This window comes from Microcaecilia unicolor, unplaced genomic scaffold (genome assembly GCF_901765095.1).
Source record: "Microcaecilia unicolor unplaced genomic scaffold, aMicUni1.1, whole genome shotgun sequence".
NCBI lineage: Eukaryota > Metazoa > Chordata > Amphibia > Gymnophiona > Siphonopidae > Microcaecilia > Microcaecilia unicolor.
Window position 1 is genome coordinate 39490 of NW_021963639.1, and position 27734 is coordinate 67223.

Here is a 27734-nt window from a genome sequence, read left to right on the forward strand (position 1 = left end):
CTTGGGGTTTGGAATTTCAGTAGATACCTGAGGAATAATTCTATACTTTGACGCATCCACTTGGACATGCGGATGCCACATGCTGAATGCCAATTCTATAATGGTACCTGTGTGCCAAGATGCCATTATAGAATGCTAACATAAGCCTGAATTGGCATTCTTAAATTTAGGTACAACCATTTATGCCCACTCCAAAGTGTATAATTTATTCTTTTCTATAAGTTACATGCATATGTTGGAGACATGCTCATAACCTATCCATCTTCGCCCACCTGCGGTAAATTCCAGGTTAGCATGTGCACACGTCCCATTTAAAAATTATTTTTACTTTTAGGGGACATTATGGAGGCAGAGCATGGGCGTTTCTGCGGTAATCAGTTAGTGCAGCTACATTGCGTGATTAGTGCATGAGTCCTTACTGCCTTCAAAATAGGTTAAGGGGATGGAATTCCTCTTATACAGTGGGGGAAATAAGTATTTGATCCCTTGCTGATTTTGTAAGTTTGCCCACTGACAAAGACATGAGCAGCCCATAATTGAAGGGTAGGTTATTGGTAACAGTGAGAGATAGCACATCACAAATTAAATCCGGAAAATCACATTGTGGAAAGTATATGAATTTATTTGCATTCTGCAGAGGGAAATAAGTATTTGATCCCCCACCAACCAGTAAGAGATCTGGCCCCTACAGACCAGGTAGATGCTCCAAATCAACTCGTTACCTGCATGACAGACAGCTGTCGGCAATGGTCACCTGTATGAAAGACACCTGTCCACAGACTCAGTGAATCAGTCAGACTCTAACCTCTACAAAATGGCCAAGAGCAAGGAGCTGTCTAAGGATGTCAGGGACAAGATCATACACCTGCACAAGGCTGGAATGGGCTACAAAACCATCAGTAAGACGCTGGGCGAGAAGGAGACAACTGTTGGTGCCATAGTAAGAAAATGGAAGAAGTACAAAATGACTGTCAATCGACAAAGATCTGGGGCTCCACGCAAAATCTCACCTCGTGGGGTATCCTTGATCATGAGGAAGGTTAGAAATCAGCCTACAACTACAAGGGGGGAACTTGTCAATGATCTCAAGGTAGCTGGGACCACTGTCACCACGAAAACCATTGGTAACACATTACGACATAACGGATTGCAATCCTGCAGTGCCCGCAAGGTCCCCCTGCTCCGGAAGGCACATGTGACGGCCCATCTGAAGTTTGCCAGTGAACACCTGGATGATGCCGAGAGTGATTGGGAGAAGGTGCTGTGGTCAGATGAGACAAAAATTGAGCTCTTTGGCATGAACTCAACTCGCCGTGTTTGGAGGAAGAGAAATGCTGCCTATGACCCAAAGAACACCGTCCCCACTGTCAAGCATGGAGGTGGAAATGTTATGTTTTGGTGGTGTTTCTCTGCTAAGGGCACAGGACTACTTCACCGCATCAATGGGAGAATGGATGGGGCCATGTACCGTACAATTCCGAGTGACAACCTCCTTCCCTCCGCCAGGGCCTTAAAAATGGGTCGTGGCTGGGTCTTCCAGCACGACAATGACCCAAAACATACAGCCAAGGCAACAAAGGAGTGGCTCAGGAAGAAGCACATTAGGGTCATGGAGTGGCCTAGCCAGTCACCAGACCTTAATCCCATTGAAAACTTATGGAGGGAGCTGAAGCTGCGAGTTGCCAAGCGACAGCCCAGAACTCTTAATGATTTAGAGATGATCTGCAAAGAGGAGTGGACCAAAATTCCTCCTGACATGTGTGCAAACCTCATCATCAACTACAGAAGACGTCTGACCGCTGTGCTTGCCAACAAGGGTTTTGCCACCAAGTATTAGGTCTTGTTTGCCAGAGGGATCAAATACTTATTTCCCTCTGCAGAATGCAAATAAATTCATATACTTTCCACAATGTGATTTTCCGGATTTAATTTGTGATGTGCTATCTCTCACTGTTACCAATAACCTACCCTTCAATTATGGGCTGCTCATGTCTTTGTCAGTGGGCAAACTTACAAAATCAGCAAGGGATCAAATACTTATTTCCCCCACTGTATGAGGAAAAGCTGAAGAGGTTAGGAATCTTCAACTTGGAAAAGAGATGACTGAGAGTGGATATGATAGAGGAATACAAAATACTTAGTGGGGTAAACGTAAATCGATTTTTTACTTTTTCAGGAAGTACAAAGACCAGGGTACACTCTATGAAATTACATGGAAATACTTTAAAAACAAACAAGAGAAAATGGTTTTTCATTCTGTAAAGGGTGTTAAAAATAATTTTTTAAAAAAGTAATTGTAGGCTCACCGCGGAAGTTGTTGGGTTTTTTTTTGTTTTTGCTAATATGTGAAAGCAAATGTAGTACAGAGACTGTGGAATGTTGTGGATGTCACATCTGCTTGCTGAGTCTCCCTGCGTTGCCCTAGTAACCGAGGGTAAAACATTCTGTTAGGAGCTGTTTGTGGACAGTTAGGAGGGAAGCAACGTACTGACTGGATGTGTACACGTTGAGGTTTCCTGTCAAGCCAAAAAATACCTTTAAACTTGATTATATTGGTATCAGAGGTTGACAGAAGATACCAAGGCACAGGTGTGAGTGAGAGTGAGGTAGAGAGTTGCACGGCGACTGGAATCTTACCCGTCCCCACTGGAATCTTACCCATCCCCATCCATCCCCGCAAAAATGTAACCCATCCCCGCAAGAATTTAAACCATCCCCACCCATCACTGTAAGAATTTAATGATACATAAAAGAAAATTCCAGTCAGCTCCCTCAGTCTCTCTCTGGATTTGAGCTACAGCACTGTAGGCAAGGAAGGAATGGAAGCTGAAACTTGGAACACTCTGGTGTGCACATGTAAGATTTGTCTCTGATTTACTGGCACTGTGTGCTGAGAGGTCACCACATGCACGCGCCAGTAGGTCAGGTGACATCTGATGTTCATGCCTGTGTCAGAGCTGAGGTCTGCTCATCAGCCCGGGAGGAAGGAGGATTAATTGTAACATAGTAAGTGACAGCAAATAAAGACCTGAATGGTCCATCCAGTCTGCCCAATAGTCATACTCATTATCAATTCATGATTAAATCAACGAGTGTGATATTATATATTTGATTATGGTCTTTCTTTTGTGTTTCTGGAACATAGACCATAGAAGTCTATCTGGCTCCCTTATGTTCCAACTGCTGGAGCTGTTATTGAAGCCCACTCCAGTCTATTCGTCTTCTCATTAGTGGGACACAGATCGTAAAAATCTGTCCAGAACTGTCCTTATGTTCCAGCCACTGAAGTTGCTGTCTAAGCCCTTTCCAGCCCATCCTAAACCAGACTTCCATATGTTAGACACAGACCATACAAGTCTGCCCGGTATCGGCCCTAGTTAATCACAGCCAGAGTCACCATCTAAGCATTACTTCACATATCCACACACATGCAGCCATTTAAGGTTAGGTTTTTTATAACTTCCCATTTTCTAATTAGAGATCCTCTGTGTTCATCCCACGCCTTTTTGAATTCCATCATCATTGGTGTCTCTGCCACCTCATTAATGGAAGACTTTCCACATTTGTGCTGTTAAAGCAAGGAGGAAGAGGAGGAGAAGGAGACAGCACTCAAAGAACTTGGTACTCGGTAGATGAGAGGCTGGTGCAGGTGTAGCTTACACTTCCACAGGAACCCTGCAGAACTGCTTCCGTCCCTGTGGGAACCCCACAGAACTGCTTCCATCCCTGCGGGAATCCCACGGAACTCGCAGGATTCCCGCAAACCCCGTTCCCGTGCAGCTCTCTAGAGTGAGGTTTAGTTTAGCTGTTCCAGACTGGTAAGTGCATGAGAAGTGTGGCCAGAGCTGCGTGAAACTCTGGAGAGCCCCATGGTAGTTTATTGAGCTCTCGACCAGTTGTGTGTAAGAAAACAGAGCCCTGACAAGTTTCACACTGTAGAGAACATTTTGTTTCAGAGATATCAGCCCAGAAACTCTTTGAAAGATTTCTGACCCTTAAAGTTAGCACTTTTGGGGCCGAACTGAGATGGGTTTTACTGAAGGCAACTCAATAAAGAAGCAGACTAAAATAGTTGAAACAGAGTGGGAGCCTTACAGAGGGGGCCTGTCTATTTGCTACCCCAGCTTATGAGTTGTAGGTTGGGGCAGCACATGGTCACTGCTGGTGTTTGAAGCCTGGTGCCAGAACACTGAAGTTGATGGTGATGCCATGTTAAAGTGACATCACTGTTATTTTATTTAGCAGAGGAATTACTGCATCCATGCAGAGATTTTAATAAACTAATAAATGGTGAAGCCGTTGTGTGAGGAGAATAGCCAGTCTGTGAGTTTGAGAGTATGAATGGCCAAATTTGAAAGGGAACCGGGAGGGTTAATTAGGGAAACCAATTACCATTTCCTTTCCTTGATCTAGACAGTGACTTTATAGAACAGGGGAGAGAGTTTAACACCACCAAAGCTGAGTATACAAAGCTGTAATTAACTGAGATATAGGAATAGTTAGTTAAGGTCTTCCTTCTTTGAGTTCATCAAGTTAGGAAGTAGGTGCAGCGGGAGCAGAACATTGCAGCTGGAGACAAAGGAACGGTAAGGGCACATGTACTAATCTTTTTTTTTTTTTTTTAAATAAATTTCAACATAAACGTTACAAGTAGAACCACTTGAATAAGCAAAACAGATTGGGGTATATAGAGAGAAAAAAATACAGAAGGAAACCAGAAATGTAGGGGGGGGAAAATGTTCCTTACACCACAAAATAAAGAAGGGCTAGTCCAAAGCTCAGGAGTAGCTAATTAACATAATGGAAATAAAGAAAAGGGCTTAAAACGCAGAGAAACTTCCCTCTCTTCCCCCCCCCCCCCCCCCCCCCCCCCCACACACACACACACTGTATGTTTATCCCAATGTAAGCTGGACACTAGCAGTAACTATTTTCTTCAAATCAAGAAGCGCTCTTAGCTGTTCTGAGGAGAAAAATTCATATTTCACTTCCAAACATTGAACTACACATGTACAAGGGAAGGCAAGTAGGAAGAACACTCCTAGTGCCACAGTCTCAGATCTCATTGCCAGAAAATTCTTTCTCCTTTCTTGAGTTTGCCCGGTGACATCAGGACACATCCAGATTTTTTTCCCACAAAACATAACTTGTGCGTTTCGAAAATAAAGACATATCACCAAATTTAAGTCTTGTTCTTATACAAACAACACCAGTACAGTTGCACTCTCAGCACTATCCATTAGTGAAGTTTCCAGCAATTCAGAAACATTCAACAAATCCTTCTTACCCACTTCTTGAACCTGTGCCCCCAGGGTCTCCCCCGACAGAGGCATGGAGGGAACTTTGTATATCCAATTTAATGGAGGAATAGTGTTGGGGAATTTTCAAGACCTCAGTCAACCGTCTTTTAAGTACGTCTAGGGGAGTAATACCTGGGGATTTAGGAAAGTTCATCTGCAGTTGTAATTTTCCATCTCCTCAATCCTTTTCTGCAGAGTTACTTTATCTTTTACTATGGCAGCAGTCAAATCTTGCAAATTCTTTATATCTTCTTTTAACCCTGAGCTTTCAGCTGTAAATTCCACTTCCATATCATCATGCTGATCAATCCATAGACTGATGGGTTGTGTCCATCTACCAGCAGGTGGAGATAGAGAGCAATCCTTTTGCCTCCCTATATGTGGTCATGTGCTGCCGGAAACTCCTCAGTATGTTTTCTATCTCAGCAGGTGGTGGTCACACACAGCAGCAGCTCTGGCTAGGTCTCCAAGCCTAATTCTTAGGTTTTGTTGAGTACCTGGGGTTGAGGGCTCTTCTTGAGCAAGTGCAAACCTGGTGGTGCCAGGTCCCTCCTTTTCTCCCCCCTCCCGCTGGCTCCGTTAAAAAAAAAAAATTAAAAAAAATTGAACGTCCTTTAAGGGCGTTTATTTCAACGTTTATATCAGCGTTTATTGCAGCTGCTCACTGGGACACCAGTTCGTTACAGCTCGGAGCGAGAAGCAGGTAATTTTACCTTTTTATAGCGGGCAGGGGGTTCCCCGTTCAGTCTCCACATGGCTTATGGCGTCGGAGGGCGAGGGCGTGAAGATTCGCTCCCGGACCGTGTGTGTGCGTCTAGCGGGGATGCAGGGATTTTCAAAGCCTGAATCGCCTTTGTTGAGCATCAGTTTGGAGTCCGGTCAGTGTCCCGGTTCTTCCTCCGGTGCGGCGGTTTTTCCCGCCATAAGCGCCCATCCCCCGCTGCTCGCCCACTCCATGTTGGCTGGCCACTCTGCTCGGACGGCTTCTTCTTGGGCCGCCCTCGAGCTGGGAGACGTTAATGCTATGGTCGCCCTTAATTCGGGCGATGGCAAGAAAGTGGCCAAGGTTAAGCGCCGTTCTTCCCGCGTGGCTCCTTTTCGGAGTTTCGCGCCGGACACCATTTTGGATGTGCAGCATGTTTCTCCCCCGCTCTTGCGAGCGCCGGTTGAGGGTGCGTCTAGGGCCGTGGCCCAGGCGGCAGAAGTGCACAGTCTAGGGGGTTTCTCCCCTGAGTTCATTTTGCTGCTGCATCAGGCTTTTCTTATGATAAACGCTGCCCCGGCTCCCCCCTCTGATCAAGGGGCTGAGGCCTCCGGAAGCAATCGCCCTCGGGTGGACTTCTAGGCCCTAGAGGACTCGGTCTCCTCTGATGTAGATGAGGGCAGCGTATCTGAGTTCTCCCAACGCTCTTTTGGGGCTTCCTTGGAGGAGACGGATTCCCGCTCGGATGGAGCGGATGACCCCTCTGCAGCACGGATCTTTCGCTCAGAGGATTTGCCCAACCTGTTAGTGCAGGCCATGAGCATTTTGAAGAGTTCCTCTCCGGAGGACGTCTCTCCCTCAGCCTCTGTTGGCTCAGCCATTATGCGGGGGACTAAGCGCCCGCCTAGAACCTTCCACGTGCATGAATGCACACCTTGATTTCGGTTCAAGGGGATTTCCCAGAAGCAAGCCTTAAAGTGGCTAGGGCTATGTCCCGCCTCTATCCTCTGCCTGAAGGTGAACGGGAGGCCTTTCTTGGGCCTACCGTGGATTCTTTAATCACTGCAGTGACTAAGAAAACGGCGTTGCCGGTGGAAGGTGGCAAGGCCCTAAAGGACGCCCAAGACAGGAGTTTGGAGGCGGCTTTAAAGTCGTCCTTCGAGGCGGCTGCTTTAAGTTTCCAGGCCTCAATTTGTGGCTCCTATGTGACCAGGGCATGCCTGACGCTTGCGCAGCGGGCTTCCCCCTCAGTTCCTTCCTTGAGGGCTGATTGGCCAGCCCTGGAATCGGGCTTGGCCTACTTGGCAGGCTGGCTGTATGATGTCTTGAGAGCCTCGGCTATAGGTATGGCTCAGACAGTCTCTGCACGGCGGTGGCTGTGGCTGAAGCATTGGTCTGTTGACCACGCCTCTAAGCCTTGCCGGGCTAAGTTGCCTTTTAAAGGCAAGCTGCTCTTTGGGGTCGAGCTGGACAAGATTGTGACCGATATCGGCACGTCTAAGGGCAAGAGGTTACCGGAGGTCAGGGCTTGGGCCAGTGGTGCCTGCCCCAGTTCCTCCAAAGGACGGTTTCAGGAAGCCTGTCGGTATTGCCCGGGCAAGGCGAGCTCCTCTGCCCCCTCTTCCATCAAAAGGAATTTCTCCCCCAAGCAGCATTCTTTTCGCAGAGACCGCCGTCCCGGAGGTGCCTCCTCCGGTCCTCCCCCAGGGTCTCGTACCCAATGACGGGGCGCTGGTCCTGGCCCAGAGCAGATTGGAGGACGCCTATCCTCGTTTCTGGGCGAGTGGACCAGGGTAACTTCAGATGCTTGAGTGCTGGAAGTCATCAGAGACGGCTACAAGCTAGAGTTCTGCCGACCCTTAAGAATCGGGTTTGTGCACTCTCCCTGCAAGTCTCCGGTCAAGCTGTGGCAGTGCAGCAGACTTTGGACAATTTGATCCGCCTGGGTGCGGTCGTTCCGGTGCCAGAAGATCACCCTGGCAAGGGACGTTACTCCATTTACTTTGTGGTACCTAAGAAAGGAGGTTTTGTCCGGCCTATCCTCGACCTCAAAGGGGTCCATCGGGCCTTGGAAGTTCGGCACTTCCGGATGGAGACTCTCCGCTCTGTTATAGCGGCAGTGCAGGCAGGGGAGTTCCTGGCATCCTTGGACATCAAGGAAGCTTACTTGCATATTCCCATCTGGCCTCCTCATCAACGCTTCTGCGTTTTGCAGTTCTGAGGACACTCCCAGTTCAGAGCCCTCCCTTTCGGGTTGGCTACTGCTCCGCAGACCTTCTCCAAGTTATGGTGGTCATTGCGGCTTCCTACGCAAGAAAGGAGTACAAGTCCATCCTTATCTGGACAACTGGTTGATCCGAGCCCCCTCTTATGCAGAGTGCGGCAGAGCTTCAGACCGGGTGATTGCTCTTTTGAACTCCCTGAGGTGGATCATGAAGAGTTATGCTAGCCCTTGCTCTCAGTAAAATACAGGCCAATGGCTCATAATAAGAGCTAGGCTTCTTAAAATCAGAATCATCTCTGATACAAAAGAAATCAGAGATCACCTTTGACACAGTTACATTTCACTATGGCAAGTGCTGAACTGGCAAGGGTGGGGGCAATCTACTCTATAAACAATCCTGAGATTGGCACCTGCAAGACGTCATAAGCAAGAGTTGCTATGGTTACGTAGAGATAGTGCTGGGTCAGCTGCACTCCAGGTGAGAACATCCAAAGGGGGGGCTACAGGAAGGTTTGGGAACATGTGAAGTCATTCTGATCAACTGATAAGGACTAGGAGCCCTGTTGAGACAGCTGGGGTCCATTGAAATGAATAGGGCCAAAATTGTATATAAGCAGCAGTTTGAGGAGTATTAGTTCAGACGAGACGAGACGAGAAGAAGAAGGAGATGAGAGGAGAAGACGAACAGAGAAGGGAGACTCCAGAAGGCTAGAGAGAGAGGACGTGCCATGATATGCGGTTCCATTATGTGAATGCTTAACCTACCTGTATTACCATTGGTAAGATTGTAATAAACTATCTTATTATATCTACTACATACTGGGTTCCTTTCTAATTACAAGAGTCCATACTGCCTGACGGTGTAAGCCTGTCATGAGCAGATTCAAGGTTGGGAAAGCTAGATATTTGGAGGGCATATGTAACTGCCCAGAGAGAGATGAGACGGGCCACTGCTTCCGCTGCTTGATTAGCAAAGGCAGATTCAGAGAAAATAAACAATCATCAACTGGGAGAAAAGCCAGCTGCGCCCGACTCAGTCCCTGGAGTATCTGGGAGTTCGATTCGACCCCCAAGTGGGCAGAGTGTTCCTGCCAGACAATCGGATTGTCAAGCTTCAGGCTCAGGTGGACAAGTTCCTAGCAGCCTCTTCTCTTCGGGCTCGGGACTATGGGCAGCTGTTGTGCTCTATGACGGCCACGATGGAAGTAGTGCCCTGGGTCAGGGCCCATATGAGACCTATACAGCTCTCTCTGCTGCAGCGATGGACTCCAGCTTCGGAGGATTATGCTGTGTGCCTTCCCTTGGATCCAGCGGTGCGCAAGGCGCTGAGCTGGTGGCTGAGGCCAGACAAGCTGTCCGCAGGAATGCCTCTTGTGACCCTGGAATGGGTTTTCGTCATGGCGGACGCCTCTTTGTGGGGCTGGGGAGCCCACTGCTTGGGAAGGACAGCGCAGGGGCTCTGGTCCCCTGCAGAGGCAGAGTGGTCTATCAACCTCCCGGAACTCAGAGCCATTCGGTTGGCGCCTTTGGAGTTTCTCCCGGGCCTGGCGCTGAAGCCAGTACGGGTCCTGTCGGACAATGCCATGGCTGTGGCCTATGTCAATCGCCGGGGAGGTACCAGGAGCGCCCCTCTAGCCAAGGAGGCCATGAAGCTATGCCTCTGGGCGGAAGCAAACCTGGAACAGCTGTCGGTGGCCCACATTGCGGGAGTCATGAATATTGCTCAGGCGTTCTTGGACATCACGAAGTGCTGGGGCCAGCCGAGCCTAGATCTGATGGCGTCTTCAGCCAATTGCCAAGTGCCGCGCTTTTTCAGCAGAGGACGGGACCCTCGATCTCTGGGAGTAGATGCTCTTCTCCCACAGTGGCCGACACAGGAGCTCCTCTTTGTGTTCCCGCCTTGGCCCATGTTAGGCAGGGTGCTAGACCGGGTGGCAAAGCATCCGGGCTGGATAATCCTGGTGAGTCCGGATTGGCCCAGACGTCCCTGGTATGCGGACTTGATCAGGCTCTCAGTGGACGGATCTCTGCAGATGCCAGCGGAGCAGGGCCTGTTGCATCAGGGTCCCGTGGTGATGGAGGATCCCTCCTCCTTTGGTCTTGCGGCCTGGCTATTGAGCGGCAGCGAAGCAGAGCTTCTCAGACAAGGTCATCGCCACTATGCTGAGAGCGAGGAAGCGCTCTACTTCTACCTATTACGCCAGGGTTTGGCATACCTTTGCATCGTGGTGTGAGGCAGGCTCACTTTCTCCCTTCACTGCTCCAATTTCATCAGTGTTGGCGTTCCTGCAAGAAGGTCTGGAAAAAGACCTGTCGCTCAGTTCCTTTAAGGTCCAGGTAGCAGCTCTTGCTTGCTTCAGGGGTCACCTGAAGGGTGTTTCCCTGGCATTACAGCCAGATGTGGTGCGCTTTCTCAAAAGAGTTATTCACCTGCGCCCTCCTCTGCACGCAGTGGTACCTGCGTGGAATCTCAATCTGGGGCTAAGAGCCTTGCAGAAGCCGCCTTGTGAACCCTTGTCAAGGGCATCTCTGAAAGAATTGACGTTGAAAGCAGTCTTTTAGTGGCTATCACTTCAGCCAGAAGAGTTTCCGAGCTCCAGGCGTTATCATGTCGAGAGCCCTTTCTGCAGTTCACTGAGGCAGGACTGTCTATTCGCACAGTGCCTTCCTTCCTGCCCAAGATTGGTCCTCGCTTCCATGTGAATCAGCAGCTCTGTCTACCCTCCTTTCGTAGGGAGGACTACCCAGAGGAGTACTCTGCTCTCAAATATCTAGATGTGAGACGAGTCATCATCAGATACTTGGAAGTGACCAATGATTCCGGAGGTCGGATCATCTGTTTGTGCTGTTCGCAGGTCCTCGTAAGGGTCTGCAGGCTGCTAAGCCTACAGTGGCACGATGGGTCAAGGAACCCATTGCAGTGGCTTATGTGGCCGCAGGGAAGGTGCCGCCTATCCAGCTGAAGGCTCACTCCACTAGAGCACAGGCGGCCTCGATGGCAGAGGCCTGGTCCGTTTCCTTGGAAGAGATTTGTAGGGCGGCAACTTGAGCATCGGCTCATACCTTCTCCAGACATTACCGCTTGACTGTGGCTGCTCGGGCGGAGGCCCGGTTTGGAGCTTCAGTGTTGCGGTCAGGGATTTCTGTGTCCCGCCCTGGGTGAGTACTGCTTCGGTACATCCCACCAGTCTATGGATTGATCAGCATGATGATATGGAAGGTAAAATTATGTATCATACCTGATAATTTTCTTTCCATTAATCATAGCTGATCAATCCATAGCCCCTCCCAGATATCTGTACTGTTTATATTCTGGTTGCATTTCAGTTTCAAGTTTAGTCTTCAGTTCCTGTTCAGGAGGACTTCGTGTTCAAGTTTTTTCAATGGATTCTTCAAGAGTTGAGATGAATTTGTGTTACAGTGAGCTGCTGCATTCCTCTCCCCTCCGTTTTACGGGGCTGGATTGAGACCTAAATTCTGCCGGTGCTCCCTCCCACTTCGTGCGGCTGTAGGGCAGCTTTGTACCCCTCCCGCTTCGGCGGTGTTAGGGTCAGTCAGCTCCTCCTGCGGTTGCGGTTGCAGGATAAGCCAGATCCCCCCGCATCCGCGGGGTGGTGTCCCTCCCCCGCTCCGCGGGGATGAGCTGGACGGATTCCCCTCCCCCACTTGTGTGGGGATGAGCTGGGTTGATTCCCCTCCCCTGTTTCGGCGGTGGTGAGCTGGGCAGAGTGTCCCTTTGTGGGTGTAATTCTCTAAGTGCTGAGTCCTGCGGATGGAGCTTTGATATCGACATACTGAGGAGTTTCTGGCAGCACATGACCACATATAGGGAGGCAAAAGGATTGCTCTCTATCTCCACCTGTTGGTAGATGGACACAACCCACCAGTCTATGGATTGATCAGCTATGATTAATGGAAAGAAAATTATCAGGTATGATACATAATTTTACCTTTAGCTCCCTCTAAAAATTTAGATAAGTTCTCAACTGTACTTACTAAAGTGGAGATGTGTGGAGACTTAGTCACCGTTAAGTCCATCTTCTGGAGAGCACTTCAAATGCTATCCAGCATCAACACCTCGAGTTTCATCTTCAGAGCTAAAAGCTCCATTGGAACTTCCACAGATCTCTGTATTCCATCTGGTGCTGCAGCTTCAGCTCCTTGAATAGGGGACCTTTCTTCAGTGGCTTCCGCATTGGAAGGCCCATGCTGAAGAACTGAACCATCTGGGCGAGGCGGTGGATTGGGAACTGGAGGGGAGAGAGTGACGTCTAGACCCAGGTCTTAGGGGTCTCCCAAATCCAGAGCAACAGCAGGGATCCTTCCAGTCAGCATTGGGGTTCTAGTGGCAAATCTCTCTGTAGATTGCTGCAACAGCAAATACGTTTGTACCATTAAGGACCTGGTCCTGACTGTCCCCTTATGTTTGGTGTGTGACATAGCAAAGACAAGAAAGAATTTTGCCCGCAGCAGGTAGAGGCTCAAGCAGCTAGAGAGAGCATTCCACCATTTTGACACCCCCCATTAATCTTTTTTAATGACGTCTAGGGGATGGGCTCGCTGATCTCATCTCATGGTTTCCAATATCATCTTTATGCTGACGACACCCAGCTTTATCTCTCCACACCAGACATCACTGCGGAAACCCAGGCCAAAGTATTGGCCTGCTTATCCGAGATTGCTGCCTGGATGTCCAACCGCCAACTGAAACTGAACATGGCCAAGACCGAGCTCATTGTCTTTCCACCCAATCCCACTTCTCCTCTCCCTCCAATCTCTATTTCAGTCGATAACACCCTCATCCTCCCCGTCTCATCTGCCTGCAACCTCGGAGTCATCTTCGACTCCTTCCTCTCCTCTGCCCATATCCAGCAGATAGCCAAGACCTGTCGCTTCTTTCTCTATAACATCAGCAAATTTTGCCCTTTCCTCTCTGAGCACACCACCCGAACTCTCATCCACTGTCTCATTACCTCTCGCCTTGACTACTGCAACCTACTCCTCACTGGCCTCCCACTTAACCATCTATCCCCCCTTCAATCCGTTCAGAACTCTGCTGTGTGTCTTATCTTCCACCTACACCGATATGCTCATATCACCCCTCTCCTCAAGTCACTTCACTGGCTTCCGATCAGGTACCGCATGCAGTTCAAGCTTCTCCTACTAACCTACAAATGCACTCAATCTGCAGCCCCTCACTACCTCTCTACCCTCATCTCCCCTTACGCTCCTACCCGTAACCTCCGCTCACAGGACAAATTCCTCCTCTCAGTACCCTTCTCCACCACCGCCAACTCCAGACTCCGCCCTTTCTGTCTCGCCTCACCCTATGTTTGGAATAAACTCCCTGAGCCCATACGCCAAGCCCCCTCCCTACCCATCTTCAAATCCTTGCTCAAAGCCCACCTCTTCAATGTCGCTTTCGGCACCTAGTACCTCTATCCAGGAAATCTAGACTGCCTCAATCTTGATTGACTGCACTTTTTGTCCTTTAGATTGTAAGCTCCTTTGAGCAGGGACTGTCCTTCTTTGTTAATTGTACAGCGCTGCGCAACCCTGGTAGCGCTTTAGAAATGTTAAATAGTAGTAATAGTAGTACATTAGCACATGAACATTAATACAAATACTCTAAATTGATCATTTTACTGGTGCGTTAAAAATGGCCTTAGCGTGCAGGAAAGACCTGCATAAGAGCACACTAAGGCCACTTTATAGCGCTGCTTTGTAAAAGGACCCCTATGGTATTTAGTCATGACCTTATAGCATAGCATCTACTGTAATAGTGCATGTAACTGCCAATTATGACTTATCTAATGTGATATACGTGATGGGTAAATGTTGGCACCAAGTTAGAGAATCACTCTCTAAGGAGATAATTCCATAAGTGGGTGCCTTCTTATAAGCGTCCTAAAGCCACACTTTGAGAGCCTATTCTATAATGACATCTGGGGACCATTATAAAATACTAGCGAAACCTGGTATCAGAGGGGCCAATGTTCAGCCAGCAGTCAGTGCTGAGCCCAGATATTCAATGCTGGGCATTTCCAGTGACTGGCATTGAATATCCTTTTTTTTTTGGCCGCTATAACCTTAACCGGCTAAGTTAATATTTAGTGCTGGCCAATTAAGTTTATAGCGGCCAAAGATAACGCTGCTACTTATGTGGTCTGATATGGCCACTTAATTTAGCTGGCGAAGCGCTGAATATTCGTGCTTAGCCAGGTATGTCGCGTGATCTCAATTCCTACTACTCTCTAAAAAGGATCCTATGTATTACTTGTGGAAAATATGATACAAATCAAATCAATTTAAATAATTAAAGGGTAAGAAATCACTCAGTGTGTCACCAAAGTGCACAGCAGTGCATCATTAAAGCAGAACAGAGCTATTAGCTACTTCTGCTAACAATGGTGACTATGTTCACACATCCTTGTGATTTCTTATGTGAACATGACAAATATCATAAAGAAATAAATGTTGAAAATCTCACCTAACATAGCCACAAAACAATATCATAGAATGTGTATTAATTGTGCCCCAAAATATAACATAATTGTAAGTCTCTATAAAAAGCACGATCAAAGTTCCAAACACTTAGCTGTGGCAATCCTGAACTTGCCTGCAGCTCTGTGAGGTGCCCCATTTCATATTCCTTCATCAGGAGCTATATTTGCAACCAAAACATATTCAGTTCCTAAATCGCCATCATGAACATCATTCCATTAAAGACAAGAGCGGAGGGGTCCTTTTACTAAGGGGCACTGAAAAATGGCCTGCGCTGGTGTAGACACGTGTATTGGACACGTACAGGTCCATTTTTCAGCGCACCTGCAAAAAGCCTTTTTTCTTTTGGACAAAAATGGACGTTCGGCAAAATAAAAATTGGCGTGTGTCCATTTTGGGCCTGAGACCTTACCCCCACCCATTGAATTAGCGGTAAAGTCTCACGTGTTAACTGGGCATTGCTACTCATTATACTTTGTCATGTTTTGGTAAGATATGCAGAAATACGTTTTTAATTTTGGTAATATTACCAGGAGTAATAATTAAGGAGATCAATATTCAAAGCGATTTAACTGGCCAAAATGGCTCTTGCTCGGTTAAATTGCTTGTTTGGGACTATCCACTGATATTCAGATCCAGCTATTATGTGAGTGGTCCAGGGACAGAGTCAACACTTATGCCTAGGTTTAGCTGTTAAATCAGACTGCATAAAAGTCAGTCTTATCTTTATGTGGTTAAGTGCTGATTATCGCACTTAACTGCAAAAGAGATAACCTGCCGCATATACCTGACTATTCAATGCTGGTGCCCAAACATGGCCTGTCACTGAATATCCAGGTTTGATCTAGCTAGCAGCGGACACCACCAGCTGAATATTCACCTGACTGTCAGACTTGTGAGTTCTTGTACCAAGTAGAGCGCTGCTGAGCCCGGTACTCGGACCAGGTTCTGCTTGGTGGCTGGACAACCCCAGGTTTCACCTGCGCTGACCGCTGTTCCCCAGAGGTTGAGCCCCTAGGTGCGGGCGGCCTGCAGGACTTACGGGACAGAGCTGGAAGCGGGGTTGTGAATATATCAGCCAGGCAGGCAGTAGGTCAAGAGAGTAATCCAGGTACAAGCGACAGTCAGTAGGCAGGCGGCAAGCAAGAGAGTAATCCAGGTACAGGCGAAAGTAAGTAGGCAGGTGGCAGGCAAAAGAGTAATCCAGGTACAGGCGAAAGTCAGTAACGAGGGACCCGTAGATAAGAAGCAGGCTACAGAGTTAGAAACACCTACCAAAGTAGAAGCCAAAGCATGGAGTCCAGGGAGAGCTCAGCTGATAAAGTGCTGGCGTCTGACATCAGCAGGGAGAAGGGGCAAAGCCAAAGGACAAGAGCAGGGGAAGGAGGAACCGGAAGACCAATAGGAGAGAAGCAAGGGAAGCCAGGCAGAGGAAGAGCAGACCCAGGTGGGTGGAAGCAAAGCAATCAAGGAGCCTGGAAGCCAGGCAGAGAGAGAGAGAGAGAGAGAGAGAGCTGAAACAGGTGCATGGAAGCAAAGCAATTAAGGAGCCTGCAACCACCGCTCTCTGAACAAACCCAGAGAGGACTACACACACATGGCTCAGGCAGTGCCAGTCAAGTGTACGTGTCGACAGGACCCCACACAGCCCGAGGACACCGCTTGCGTTGAGGTAGGGGACATGACACTGACATTCTTATATACATTGTACTTTGCAGATTTCATGGTGATCGTAATTTGCTTGCACACGCTCTTTCTCTCTTTTCATTGCCCTTTTCTGTTCTGCTTGGTTCTTTGTAGGCATCCAGTACACCAAGTATGGCTGTCGGCAGAAGAGCAATAATCGACTGGTGCATCGCAACTTCTGTGACAACAGTAAAAAACCCAAGCCAATTCGCAGACGCTGTAACCTGCAGGAGTGCTCCCAACCAGGGTGAGAGAGCAGTGTATGAACATAAGAATATCCAGACTGTGTCAGACCAATGGTCCATCTAGCCCAGTATCCTGCTTCCAACAGTGGCCAATTCAGATTACGAGTACCTGACAGAATCCCAAATAGTGGCAACATTCATGCTACTGATTCCAGAGACAAGCAGTAGTTTTCCCCATGTCTATCTCAATAGTAAACTATGGACTTTTCCTCCAGGAGCTTGTCCAAACCTTTTTTAAACCCAGATACGCTAACCACCGTTACTACATTCTCTGGTAATGAGTTCCAGAGCTTAACTGTTCTTTGAGTGAAAAAAATATTTCCTCCTGTTCATTTTAAGAGTAATACCATGTAACTTCCTTGAGTGTGCCATAGTCTTTGCACATTTTGAAAGAGTAAAAAATTGATATATATATACCCGTTCTATACCACTAAGCATTTTGTAGACCTCTATCATATCCTCCCTCAGCCATCTTTTTGCCAAGCTGAAGAGTCCTCATATGAGAGGAGTTCCATCTCCTTAATCATTTTGGTCACCCTTTTTTGAACCTTTCCTAATTCTGCTATATCTTTTTCAAGATACAGTGACTAGAATTGAATGCAACACTCTAGGTGTGGTCGCACCATGGAGCAATACAGAGGCATTATAATATTGTTTGTCTTATTTACCATCCCTTTCTTAATAATTCCTAGCATTGTGTTTACTTTTTTGGCCACCACCACACACTGGCCAGAAGATTTCAGCGTATTGTCCACGATGACACCTACATCTTTTTCTTGGGTGCTGACTCCTAGGGTGGAACCTAGCATTAAATAACTATGATTTGGATTATTCTTCCCAATGTGCATCAGTTTGCACTTGTTCACATTAAATCTCATCTGCCATTTGGATACCCAGTCTTCCAACTTCCTACGGTCTTCCTGGAATTTTTCACAATCCTCATGATTGTGCACAACTTTGAATATTTTTGTGTCTTCAAATTTAATCACCTCACTCGTTTCCATATCCAAAGCATTAATAAACATGTTAAATAGCACTGGTCCCAGTACAGATCCCTGGGGCACTCCACTATTCACCCTCCTCCACTGAGAGAATTGGCCATTTAACCCTACCCTCTGTTTTCTATCCATCAACCAATTCCTAATCCACAACAGCACATTGCCTCCTATCCCATGGTTTTTAATTTCCTCAGGAGTCTTTCATGAGGGTCTTTGTCAAATGCTTTCTAAAAGTCTAGATACACTACATCAACCATCTCACCATTATCTACAGGTTTATTCATGCCTTCAAAGAACTAAAGCAAATTGGTGAGGCAAGACTTCCCTTGGCTAAATCCATGTTGACTGTCTCATTAAACCATGTTTCTCTATGTGTTCAGTGATTTTATTCTTTATATTAGTTTCCACTATTTTGCCCAGCACAGACGTCAGACTTACTGGTCTGTAATTTCCTGGATCACCTCTGGATCCCTTTTTAAAAATAGCCGTTACAGTGGTCACCTTCCAATCTTCAGATACTATGGACAATTTTAACAACAGGTTACAGATCACTAACATCAGACCCGCAAATTCATATTTGAGTCCCTTCAGCACCCTGGGGTATATACCATCTGGTCCAGATAATTTACTACTCCTTTATTTGCTGGTTTGACTCAGCACGTCTTCCAAATTCACCAAGATTTCTTTCAGTTCCTCATCATCACCCTTGAAAAACGTCTCTCTTGCATCTTCTTCAGTACACATCAAGGGAAAGAATTCATTCTGCTTCTGCTACACCTGAAAAAGTTATTACTATGAGTTTTTGCTTCCGAGGCAAGTTTGTCCTTTTTTATCAAAGCTTTGCAACTAACTTCCCAGTGCTTATTTTGCTTCTTGTTTTCTTCATTTGGATCTTTTTTCCATATTCTGAAAGATGTTCTTTTGGCTCTAATAGCCTCTTTCACTTCTCCCTTTAACTATGGTAGCTGTCGTTTGCTCTTGCTCTTCTTTCCACCTTTATTAATACCATATATGTAAAAAATAATGCATATATGATTATGTATTTGCTCCCGGTTAACCACATGTTCTTCATATGTGTTTGATTTTATATACATTTATCTTTATAGTGTTTACTGCACATGCATTATTTTTTGCATATATGGTATTTATTTTATATCCCATTATATGACCTTCATTTAAGTTTGATTTTTGACTCCTGAGGCAGGCGCTTCATGTGCCAAAACACACAATGCATCGAGTCAGTATTTTAGCTTGTGTATTTTAAATAAACTTTGCCCTTGTGTTGGAATGTGAGTGGTCATTGCTCAATTTCTTTTGTTTTTCCTATTATAATAGTACGCTCCTGGCTCTCCCCCCCCCCCCCCCCCCCCCCCGCCCCAAACTCTAGGCATTAAATACCATTCAATGTGATCGCAAAAATAGGGGCATTTTTCTGTTCAGATTTAAGAACTAAATACAAAGCAGGAGCACTCTGTAGTCTTGACCACTGGAATTATACTTTAATTGCAAAGAAGATAGACCCCCTGATATATTCAAAGCTATTTAACCAGCAAGACATGGCTGCTGACCAGTTAAATAGCATATCGATGCATAACCATGGATGTTCAATGGGAGATAACCTGTTATCTCCCGCTAAATATCGGCAGTTAGTGGCTAGCCGCTAACCAGCTATATTGTGCAACATGGTTGGTTACGCGTGGATATTCAGCGCTTAAACAGCTATGTTCAACAGTTGAAATAGGCAAACTTTTTAGCGATTAAAAAAACTCTGGATATTCAGTGCTGGTCGCCAGAAATGGCCCAGCATTGAATATCCAGATTTAACACCGTTGGTGGACAGCAAAAACACTGCCCACTGCTGGCTGAATATTGAGCCCATATTGTTCCGTGCTCAACCAAACTGTAGTTAGTACAAGCACAAAATATTTGCCTTTGATGCCTTTGTTAACTATCCAGCTTATTTTCGAAAGTGATAGCCGGCCATCTTCCGACACAAATCGGGAGAGGGCCGGCCATCTCCTAAAACCGGCCAAATCGGTATAATCGAAACCCGATTTTTGGACACACTCGCCGGCATTCCGTCGCAGAGGCGGCTAAACTTCAAGGGGGCGTGTTGGCAGGGTAGTGAAGGCGGGATGTGGGCGTGCTTACGAGATGACCGGCTTCAGCTGATAATGGAAAAAAGAAAACCGGCGATGACGAGCATTTGGCCGGTTTTACTTGGTCTATTTATTTTCACGACCAAGTCTCAAAAAGATGCCCAAACTGACCAGATGACCACCGGAAGGAATCGGGGATGACCTCCCCATACTCCTCCAGTGGTCACCAACCCCCTCCCACCCAAAAAAAAAACTTTAAAACATTTCCTTCCTAGGAGGGGAAGCCAGTCGGCCAGCTCGTTAAAAAAAAAAGGATCTTGCTAATCAGTTATGTTATGACTTACTTGTTCTGGAGTGCTGTATTTTGTGATACTGTTTTGAGAAATGTTCAAGAAAGACTTCATACAAATTAAAAAAGTCCCTGCCGTTCATTTTCCCTTGATGGCCGTCCCTGATGTGCACTTCCCTTAATAGCCGTGTTTCTCTCCGAAAGTGCACTTCTCTTAATGGCCGGCTTTCTCCTCAAACAGGGAAATCAAAACAGTTTTTGCTCACAGTTTTTTTTTTTTTTTTTTTTTAGTAGTAGCAGTGGGATTTGAACCAGCCACCTCAGTGTTACAAGAGCCATGATGTAATCACTTGGCCACAGCTCCACTTACTTGGCAGGTCCTCCCTTTTGATTATACCCCTTCAGGTCTCTCTCAGCCAATCACAGTGCGTTAAGCTGTCTGTGAGTGGCTGAGAGAGACCTGGAGGGGTATAATCAAAAGGGAGGGACACCTAAGTAAGTGGAGCTGTGGCCAAGTGGTTACATCACTTGTCTTGTAATGCAGAGGTGGCTGGTTCAAATCCCACTGTTACTACAAAAAAAGCAGTGTACAAAAAGTTTTGATTTCCCTGTTCAGGGAGAAAGACAAGAGACGTGCACTTTAAGCTATTAAGGGAAGTGCAGGTCGGGGACGGCCATCAAGGGAAAATGCATGGCAGGGACTTTTTTCATTTGTATGAAGTCTTTCTTGAACATTTCTCAAAACAGTATTACAAAATACAGCACTCCTGAACAAGTAAGTCATAACATAACTGATCAGCAAGATCTAAACATCCAGAAGTACCAGTGCACTACGAATGCTGGCCCCTCCCACGGCCAAATGCCTTGGATTTGGCCAGGTTTGAGATGGCCGGTTCTAGTTTCCATTATCGCTGAAAAACAAAGTCGGCCATCTCAAACCCGGCGATCTGTGGCATTTGGCCGGCCCCAACCGTATTATCGAAACAAAAGTTGGCCGGCCATCTTTTTCGATAATACGGTTCTGGCCAGCTGTTGCGGCGCCGCCAAAATAGATCACCGGCGATCGATTTCGCCGGCGCCGTTTGATTATGCCCCTCTATATTGTAGTTATGCTGCAGGTGCACTGTGCAGTGCTTAGCTAACAATTATTTGGGAATATTTTGATACTGAAAGTGAATGATGCTAAGTATATTGCATACCAGTGTGTATGCTGGTGCTAGAAATAAAAAAAAAATAATATTGTTATTTCTTGCAGGTGGGTAACAGAGGATTGGGGAGCCTGCAGCAAAACCTGTGGCAAGCTTGGGCTGAAAACTCGTATGGTTCAATGCGTCCAGCAACTGCAGAATGGTACCAATCAAACTGTGCCTAACAAATACTGCACCAGTGAACGGCCAGACACAAGGACTCCATGCAACCGATTGCCCTGCCCCTCCCAGTGGAAAACAGGAGCCTGGTCCCAAGTGAGTTCCAGCTGCTCTGGAATTGGGTTCCTCATTCTCTTGGTGGGATAGTTACTGCAGAAACGGGGCTGGTGGTAGTGCTGCTGGGTGTGGGTGGGGGTTATTTAATTGAAACCAAGACTAGAACTAATTCACTAGAAGCAAGTAATGCTCCATTGTGGATTAAAGTTAAGGGGACAGGGATAGCCTAGTTGCTCAGTGAACACTTCCATTTGAACATTTTTGCTCATTGGTTCTTCATGGTACAATACATGCACACAGTTTGGGAAGAGTACAAGGCTTTTCCTCTAGTTTACCTACCCAAACACAGTCTGAGCTGGCATATATTCTAGCTGGAGCAGATGAATGTGGAGCTCATCCCTTCTGCTTATTGTGTCTTTTACACCTCATCTAAAGTCTCAGCTTCAGTTATTGCCACCAGAAGACTGGCATGGCTATGAGCTTTGGCAGCGGCATAGAAAGGGCGGGGTGGTGGGGGTGGTCCGCCGTGGTGCACGCCGCTGGAGGGGTGCAGAGAGCCGCCACTGTTTACCTGCTTACTCTACCCCGGAACAGGTTACTCCCTGTTCCGAGGCAGAAGGAGCAGGGAGCCAGCAGAGCCGAGAGCCGCGCGGCTGCTCCCAGCAGCCAAGAATGCACCCGGGGGGGGGGGGGGTGCACATCGGCGATCCGCCCCGGGTGGCAGCCGACCTAGGAACGTCACTGAGCCTTGGACTTATGAGAAGACATAAATGCAAAGCTGGTGAATGCACCTTGCAGTGGAGATAATCTATATGGTGACAAGGTGATCCACCCCAGTAGCAAAAGAGGAAGCGATTTCCAACTGTCTAAAACTTTGTGCATTTGAGTCAAGAAGGGGATAATATTTTCTTTCTATAACTTTAAAGGATCAGCAGTTAAATGAATCCCCAGATACTTAAAGGAACCCTCTACCCAATGCAATGGAAAGGTACCAACCCAGTTATTCTGCATTGCCTGTGTAATGCTTCAGAGTTACTAATATTAAGGCCAGAAAAGGAGCCAAATACTTCCATCTCACCCATCAAGGTTGCCAAAGACCTTTGGAGATTCAATAAATGAACTAAAATATCACCTGCAAACGCATCAATCTTAAACTGTTATTGGCCAATCTAGATGCCTTCTATTGCAGGGTTACCCACCACTGCCTGGAGAAGAGACTGAATAGAAAGTAAAAATCAAAGCAGTGAAAGAGGATAAGCCTGCCAAGTCTCCCTCTCCAAATTCAAAACAAAGATATTATACTATTAGCTACCACTTCCATCCTTGGTTCCCAGTACAAAGCCAAAGCCACAGCCAAAAAAATGGCCTGTATAGCCAAAATCACTGCCCAAAGGTAATCCCAGTTTACACAATCAAAACCTTTTTCTGTGTTGAAACTGATCAGCATCAAAGGTACCTTAGCTATGAAACTGGTTTCTATAGATGCCAATAAAAGCCTCTTATTTTTGACCAGATAGTGATGCCAAAAAAAACCCTGGCCAGCCAGTTAGCAAGCACCTTGGCCATTATCTTCATGTCAAAATTAATGAGTGAGATGGATACTTTCCTGGTTTAGCAACCAATGTAATGTGAGCAATATTGGTATCATTCAGCAGTACTTGTTGGTCCACTAAGTGATAGAATAATTGAGTCAGAACTTCCACTACTTTCTCCTTAAGATTCTTATAATCCTCACTACTGAAACCATCTGGTCCTGGCACTTTGTCTAGAGTTGGTAATTGTATAACCCCTACTACCTCCTCCTCTGTAATCAGATCATTCAACAGCGCTTGTTGATCTGCCAATAGCATAGGTAAATGAACTGTTTGCAGATACCGGCTCTGATTGGCCCTAGTCCTAGGTTCCTTTTTATATAGTTGAAGGAAAAATTGGTGAAATATATTAGTGATCTGGGGCTCATTATTAGTCAATACCCCTACTCCATTGTCTAGCACTGTAATTCTGCATATCCCCTCTCATTTCCTTGTGAGAGAAGCAAACAGTTTACCTGGTCTATAACCATATCGAAGCAGCTTATATTTATAATAGATTATAGATTTTTTTGACTCACTGTTGTAATAGGGTGTTTAATTTCATAGGCCCTGCCATCACTTGCTCTTGCAAGGCTTGTGATGGGTGGTTTGCCAGAGTCCTGCAATCCCTTCGGATCTGATTTTAAAAAGTCAAAATTCTTTTGTCCAAAGTACTTTTTTATGGATTATATAAGCTATTATTTCCCCCCATAATGTGGGCATTGCTGCATTCCAAAAAAGGGTGGGATTCTCCAGGTAGTATTAATTAAACTCATAATAAGTTTCCCAATTCTTATGTAAGAACTCATTGAAAGCACTATCCTCATATACGAAGATGGGGAACCACCAGTGGAATGATCCCCAGTCCCCAAAGTTAGATCAACTCAGATCATCTAGTGATCAGAGATCATTAGGGAACCTATAGTTAAGACATCCTTCATTATCAGCAGGTCAAATAGGCCCTTGAAATGTGGGTGTAATCCCTTTCCGTGGGGTGCAGCATTCTCCAAGTATCTATTAGGTCCAGACACTCACAGAAATTGGGAAACTCCTTCCTCTACTAAAAAGAAATAATGTGGAGATTGTATGTTTTATCCATTTGTGAATCATACGCTATACTGAAATCACCCCCAACAATAATATCATGAGTCTCAAATTGTTCTAATAATCTCCCTATTTTGGGGAAGAATCTGGAATAAGTGTCACCCAGGCACCCTCCAGAAAGCAGTGAACAATAACATGGAGGGGCATTTTTGATATGATGTCTAAGTCTGAATTGAGACTTTTACCAAAAACGTTTAGCTCACAGCCATAATTGAACCAGACAAATGTCTACATTTCTGGTTCAATTACGGCTGTGAGCTAGAGTTTTCAAGCTTAACATGTCCATCTGTAAGTACCATTTTTGAAAAAAAAAAAAGCCCCATGGAAAAATATAGAACAACAACCCAAAGAGATGTCTGTCTGACAGCACCCCTAATAAACTGGTCATACAGACATCCCAGCAATGCAGAGGGGCAGCTTAGTGGTCACTGCAATGAACTTCACATAAAGACACCCAGGTAAAAATCCCACCTAAACCCCTTCATATTGTATAGTGAGCCCTCCAGGCTTGCAGGTTACTCATGTATTTAGGTATAGGAGGTATTTCTATATTCCAGGAGGGCTCAAAAATTCTACAGAAATGAAAGAGCTATAGTGGGAATTGAACCTGGGTCCATTGTTTCACTGTCCACTGCACTGACCACTGGGCTACACTACTTGTTTGCTGCTTTCTTAGGAATGGCTATAATATCTGGAGCTGTCACAGAGCCTGGTATGTGCTATCACTGTCACATCTTTGTGGAGTGGGAGGAGATCAGTGACCACTGGGGGATTAAGGGGAGGTCATGCCTTTATCTGTCCAGTGGCCAGCTGGTCAGTTAAGGCACCTTTTTCTAATATAGTCATGACTGAAACATATCTAGATAAAAATGTACTTCGTTTCTGCCCTGGACCTTTTTTTCTATTCCATTATCACAGAAAAGCATCCACATTATAAGCCTGCCAAAGTCTCACCCAAAACACTCTTAGCAAATTATGCATGTAAATTCTAATTAGTTCCAATTAGTGCCATAATTATTGTTAATAGCCAGTTATCGGCATTGATTGGCTCATTAATTAAGTTCCATGCACAATTTGGCCAAAATTGCATATTTAACTCTAGTCGCTATATATAGAATCTGGTGGATAATGTATTTGGGGCACTATTCGGGATTGAATTGAATATGAGTATTCGGTACAGCCCTAGTTAATTAGCAACAATCTAGATCTGTACATTCATCTTGCTAAGCACTATTCTTTGCATGCACATCTTTATAGCATGCAACGTTTTTAGCATGTAACTGAAAAGGGGGTATGACCATGGGAGGGGCATGGGTGGGTCAGGAGTGTTCACTAAAGATGCACGCAGTATTGTAGAATTTGGGGGATCCACATCTAATTTGAGCATGAGGATTTACACACCAGGTTTCAGTTGGTATAAATCCTTACCCCCAAAGTTGGGCGTGGATCTCAGTTCTAAGTTCTGTTCTATGAATGGCACCAACTCTAAGCACAAGGAATAAAAAGGAGAACTCCAAACCTCACAAACAATGAAGACTGGTGCAATACACATAGGACTAAAGCTTACCAAGCGGCTACACTATCAAGCTTGGTGTAGCTGCTCAATAAGCTAGTCCTATGTGTATTTTATTGTACCAGTCTTCATTGTTCATACAACTGTTTCTGTGGTAGCTAAGATAAGGCTCCTGATGAAGGCACACCAGCCAAAACACAGCTGTGTTGAGGAGGAGTAGCCTAGTGGTTAATGCAGTGGATTTTTGATCCTGGGGAACTGAGTTTGATTCCCACTGCAGTTCCTTGTGACTCTGGGCAAGTCACTTAACCCTCCATTGCCCCTGGCACAAAACAAGTACCTGAATATATGTAAACCGCTTTGAATGTAGTTGCAAAAACCTCAGAAAGGCGATATATCAAGTCCCATTTCCCTTTCAGTACTTGGCTTGCAACATTTTAAAAGCAATAAAGACTTGATTATTTATACTAGCTTTGGTTTCCTCTTTTTTTGATCCCTCGCCCTTGGTGGTTGACCCAGCTTGAAGCACCATTCATAGAATAGTGCTCAGCATGTATTTTTTCGGCACCCACATTTGGCCACCATTTACTGAATCTAGTCTTATCTGTGTAAGTTTTCATAATATCAGCAAATACACATTTACATGACAATATTCTGCCTATGCACTATTCTTCAAATACTTGTGTATCTTGTATAATGAGTATTTGACAAATAGGTGTACACATGGGCAGAGTTTGAGCAGAACTCACATTTACATGTGTATCTTATAGAATACTATAAGATTCGATATGGCTCCAGCACCCAGGTGTAATCATCTACACCAGTTCTGACAGGGTATAAGTGATTGAGCCTAGGCGCAAATGCCCACACGTAACCAATACACTAGCATTTTATAAAGGAAAGTAGACCCTTAAGTTTGTACTTGTTGAATAGTGAAGGTGATTGGTTGTTAGGATTGATGGAGTTCTTGGTGATATTGTCCATCGGTTGTTTCTTAGAACTGTTGCAAGGGTTGATGTTATTTCTCATTGATGAATTGTTGGGACTACTGAATGTGTTGTTATTATTTTTCACCTCTTGGCAGTGTTCGTCCAGCTGTGGTGAGGGTATCCAGCAGCGAAAGGTGTCATGCAAGACCAGCGATAACAGCATCGGGCAGTGTGATGGTGAGAAGCCAGACAGCTCTCAAGTCTGCAAGATGGCACCTTGTCCAGGTAAAGAATTCAAAAGCCCACAACAGGTGATCAGGAATAGAAGGCATTCTTTTAGCACTCCAGTCTGTTTCTCCTATTTCTTTCTTATTTCATGGAGAGGCCATTCTGTGTTCATACTAAGGATGTGCATCAAACTGTAGAATAATTTGGAACTTTCACAAAACTTTAGAGCCTTTCACTCTGAGACCTAGATGCAGTGGCATTTCTAGCCTCGACAACACCCGGGGCGGATCGCCGATGCGCCCCCCCCCCCCCCAGCGAAATGACCCCCCCCCCCGGGTGCATGCCGCTGGGGGGGGTGCCGCGGCGCGCGCCTGACGGCTGCAAGTTCGAATCGCTATGCTAAATTCTCTCGTTCAGTGCAGCTCCCTCCCTCTGCCCCGGAACTTTCCTGTTCCGGGGCAGAGGGAGGGAGCTGCAGTGAACGAGAGAATTTAGCATAGCGATTCGAACTCACAGCCGACAGGCGCGCGCCACGGCACCCCCCAGTGGCGTGCACCCAGGGCGGACCGCCCCCCCCCCCCCCCCCCTTGGTACGCCACTGCCTAGATGTCCCAGAGGATTTACACAAGGATGAATCATATTTGCACATTTAAAAACGCTTTCCAGAATACAGATAAGATGGCCTAATGCTGGCGTTATATCACCCTGGTGCCAAAAACTAAATGGTCAAAGAAGCTAAACCACCCTTTTTGTCTTAGAGATGTCCTTACCATACCAGGAATGAGAATGATTAGTAAGACAAATTCTGAAAACTTGCACTGATTCCTCCTGTTTGTAACTGTCTGTTCTGTGGATTCGTGAAGATTCTCACTGCTGTCAGTCCAGTACTCTTGACAGTCAACTGTTTAATATGTAGT

General features: G+C 46.1%; 1 protein-coding gene across 1 annotated transcript in view; it reads left to right on the forward strand.

The window, feature by feature from the left end:
• LOC115459533 (A disintegrin and metalloproteinase with thrombospondin motifs 14-like) overlaps nucleotides 1-26874 on the forward strand; it is a gene marked incomplete at both ends in the record, with an annotated part of 62275 nt that extends 35401 nt beyond the window's left edge. Inside the window, 3 exons of the mRNA XM_030189345.1 lie at nucleotides 16532-16664; nucleotides 21304-21511; nucleotides 26745-26874. Of these exons, the coding sequence (XP_030045205.1) occupies nucleotides 16532-16664; nucleotides 21304-21511; nucleotides 26745-26874 (471 nt within the window). The remainder of the gene's footprint in view (nucleotides 1-16531; nucleotides 16665-21303; nucleotides 21512-26744) is intronic.
• Nucleotides 26875-27734: the final 860 nt, after the last annotated feature.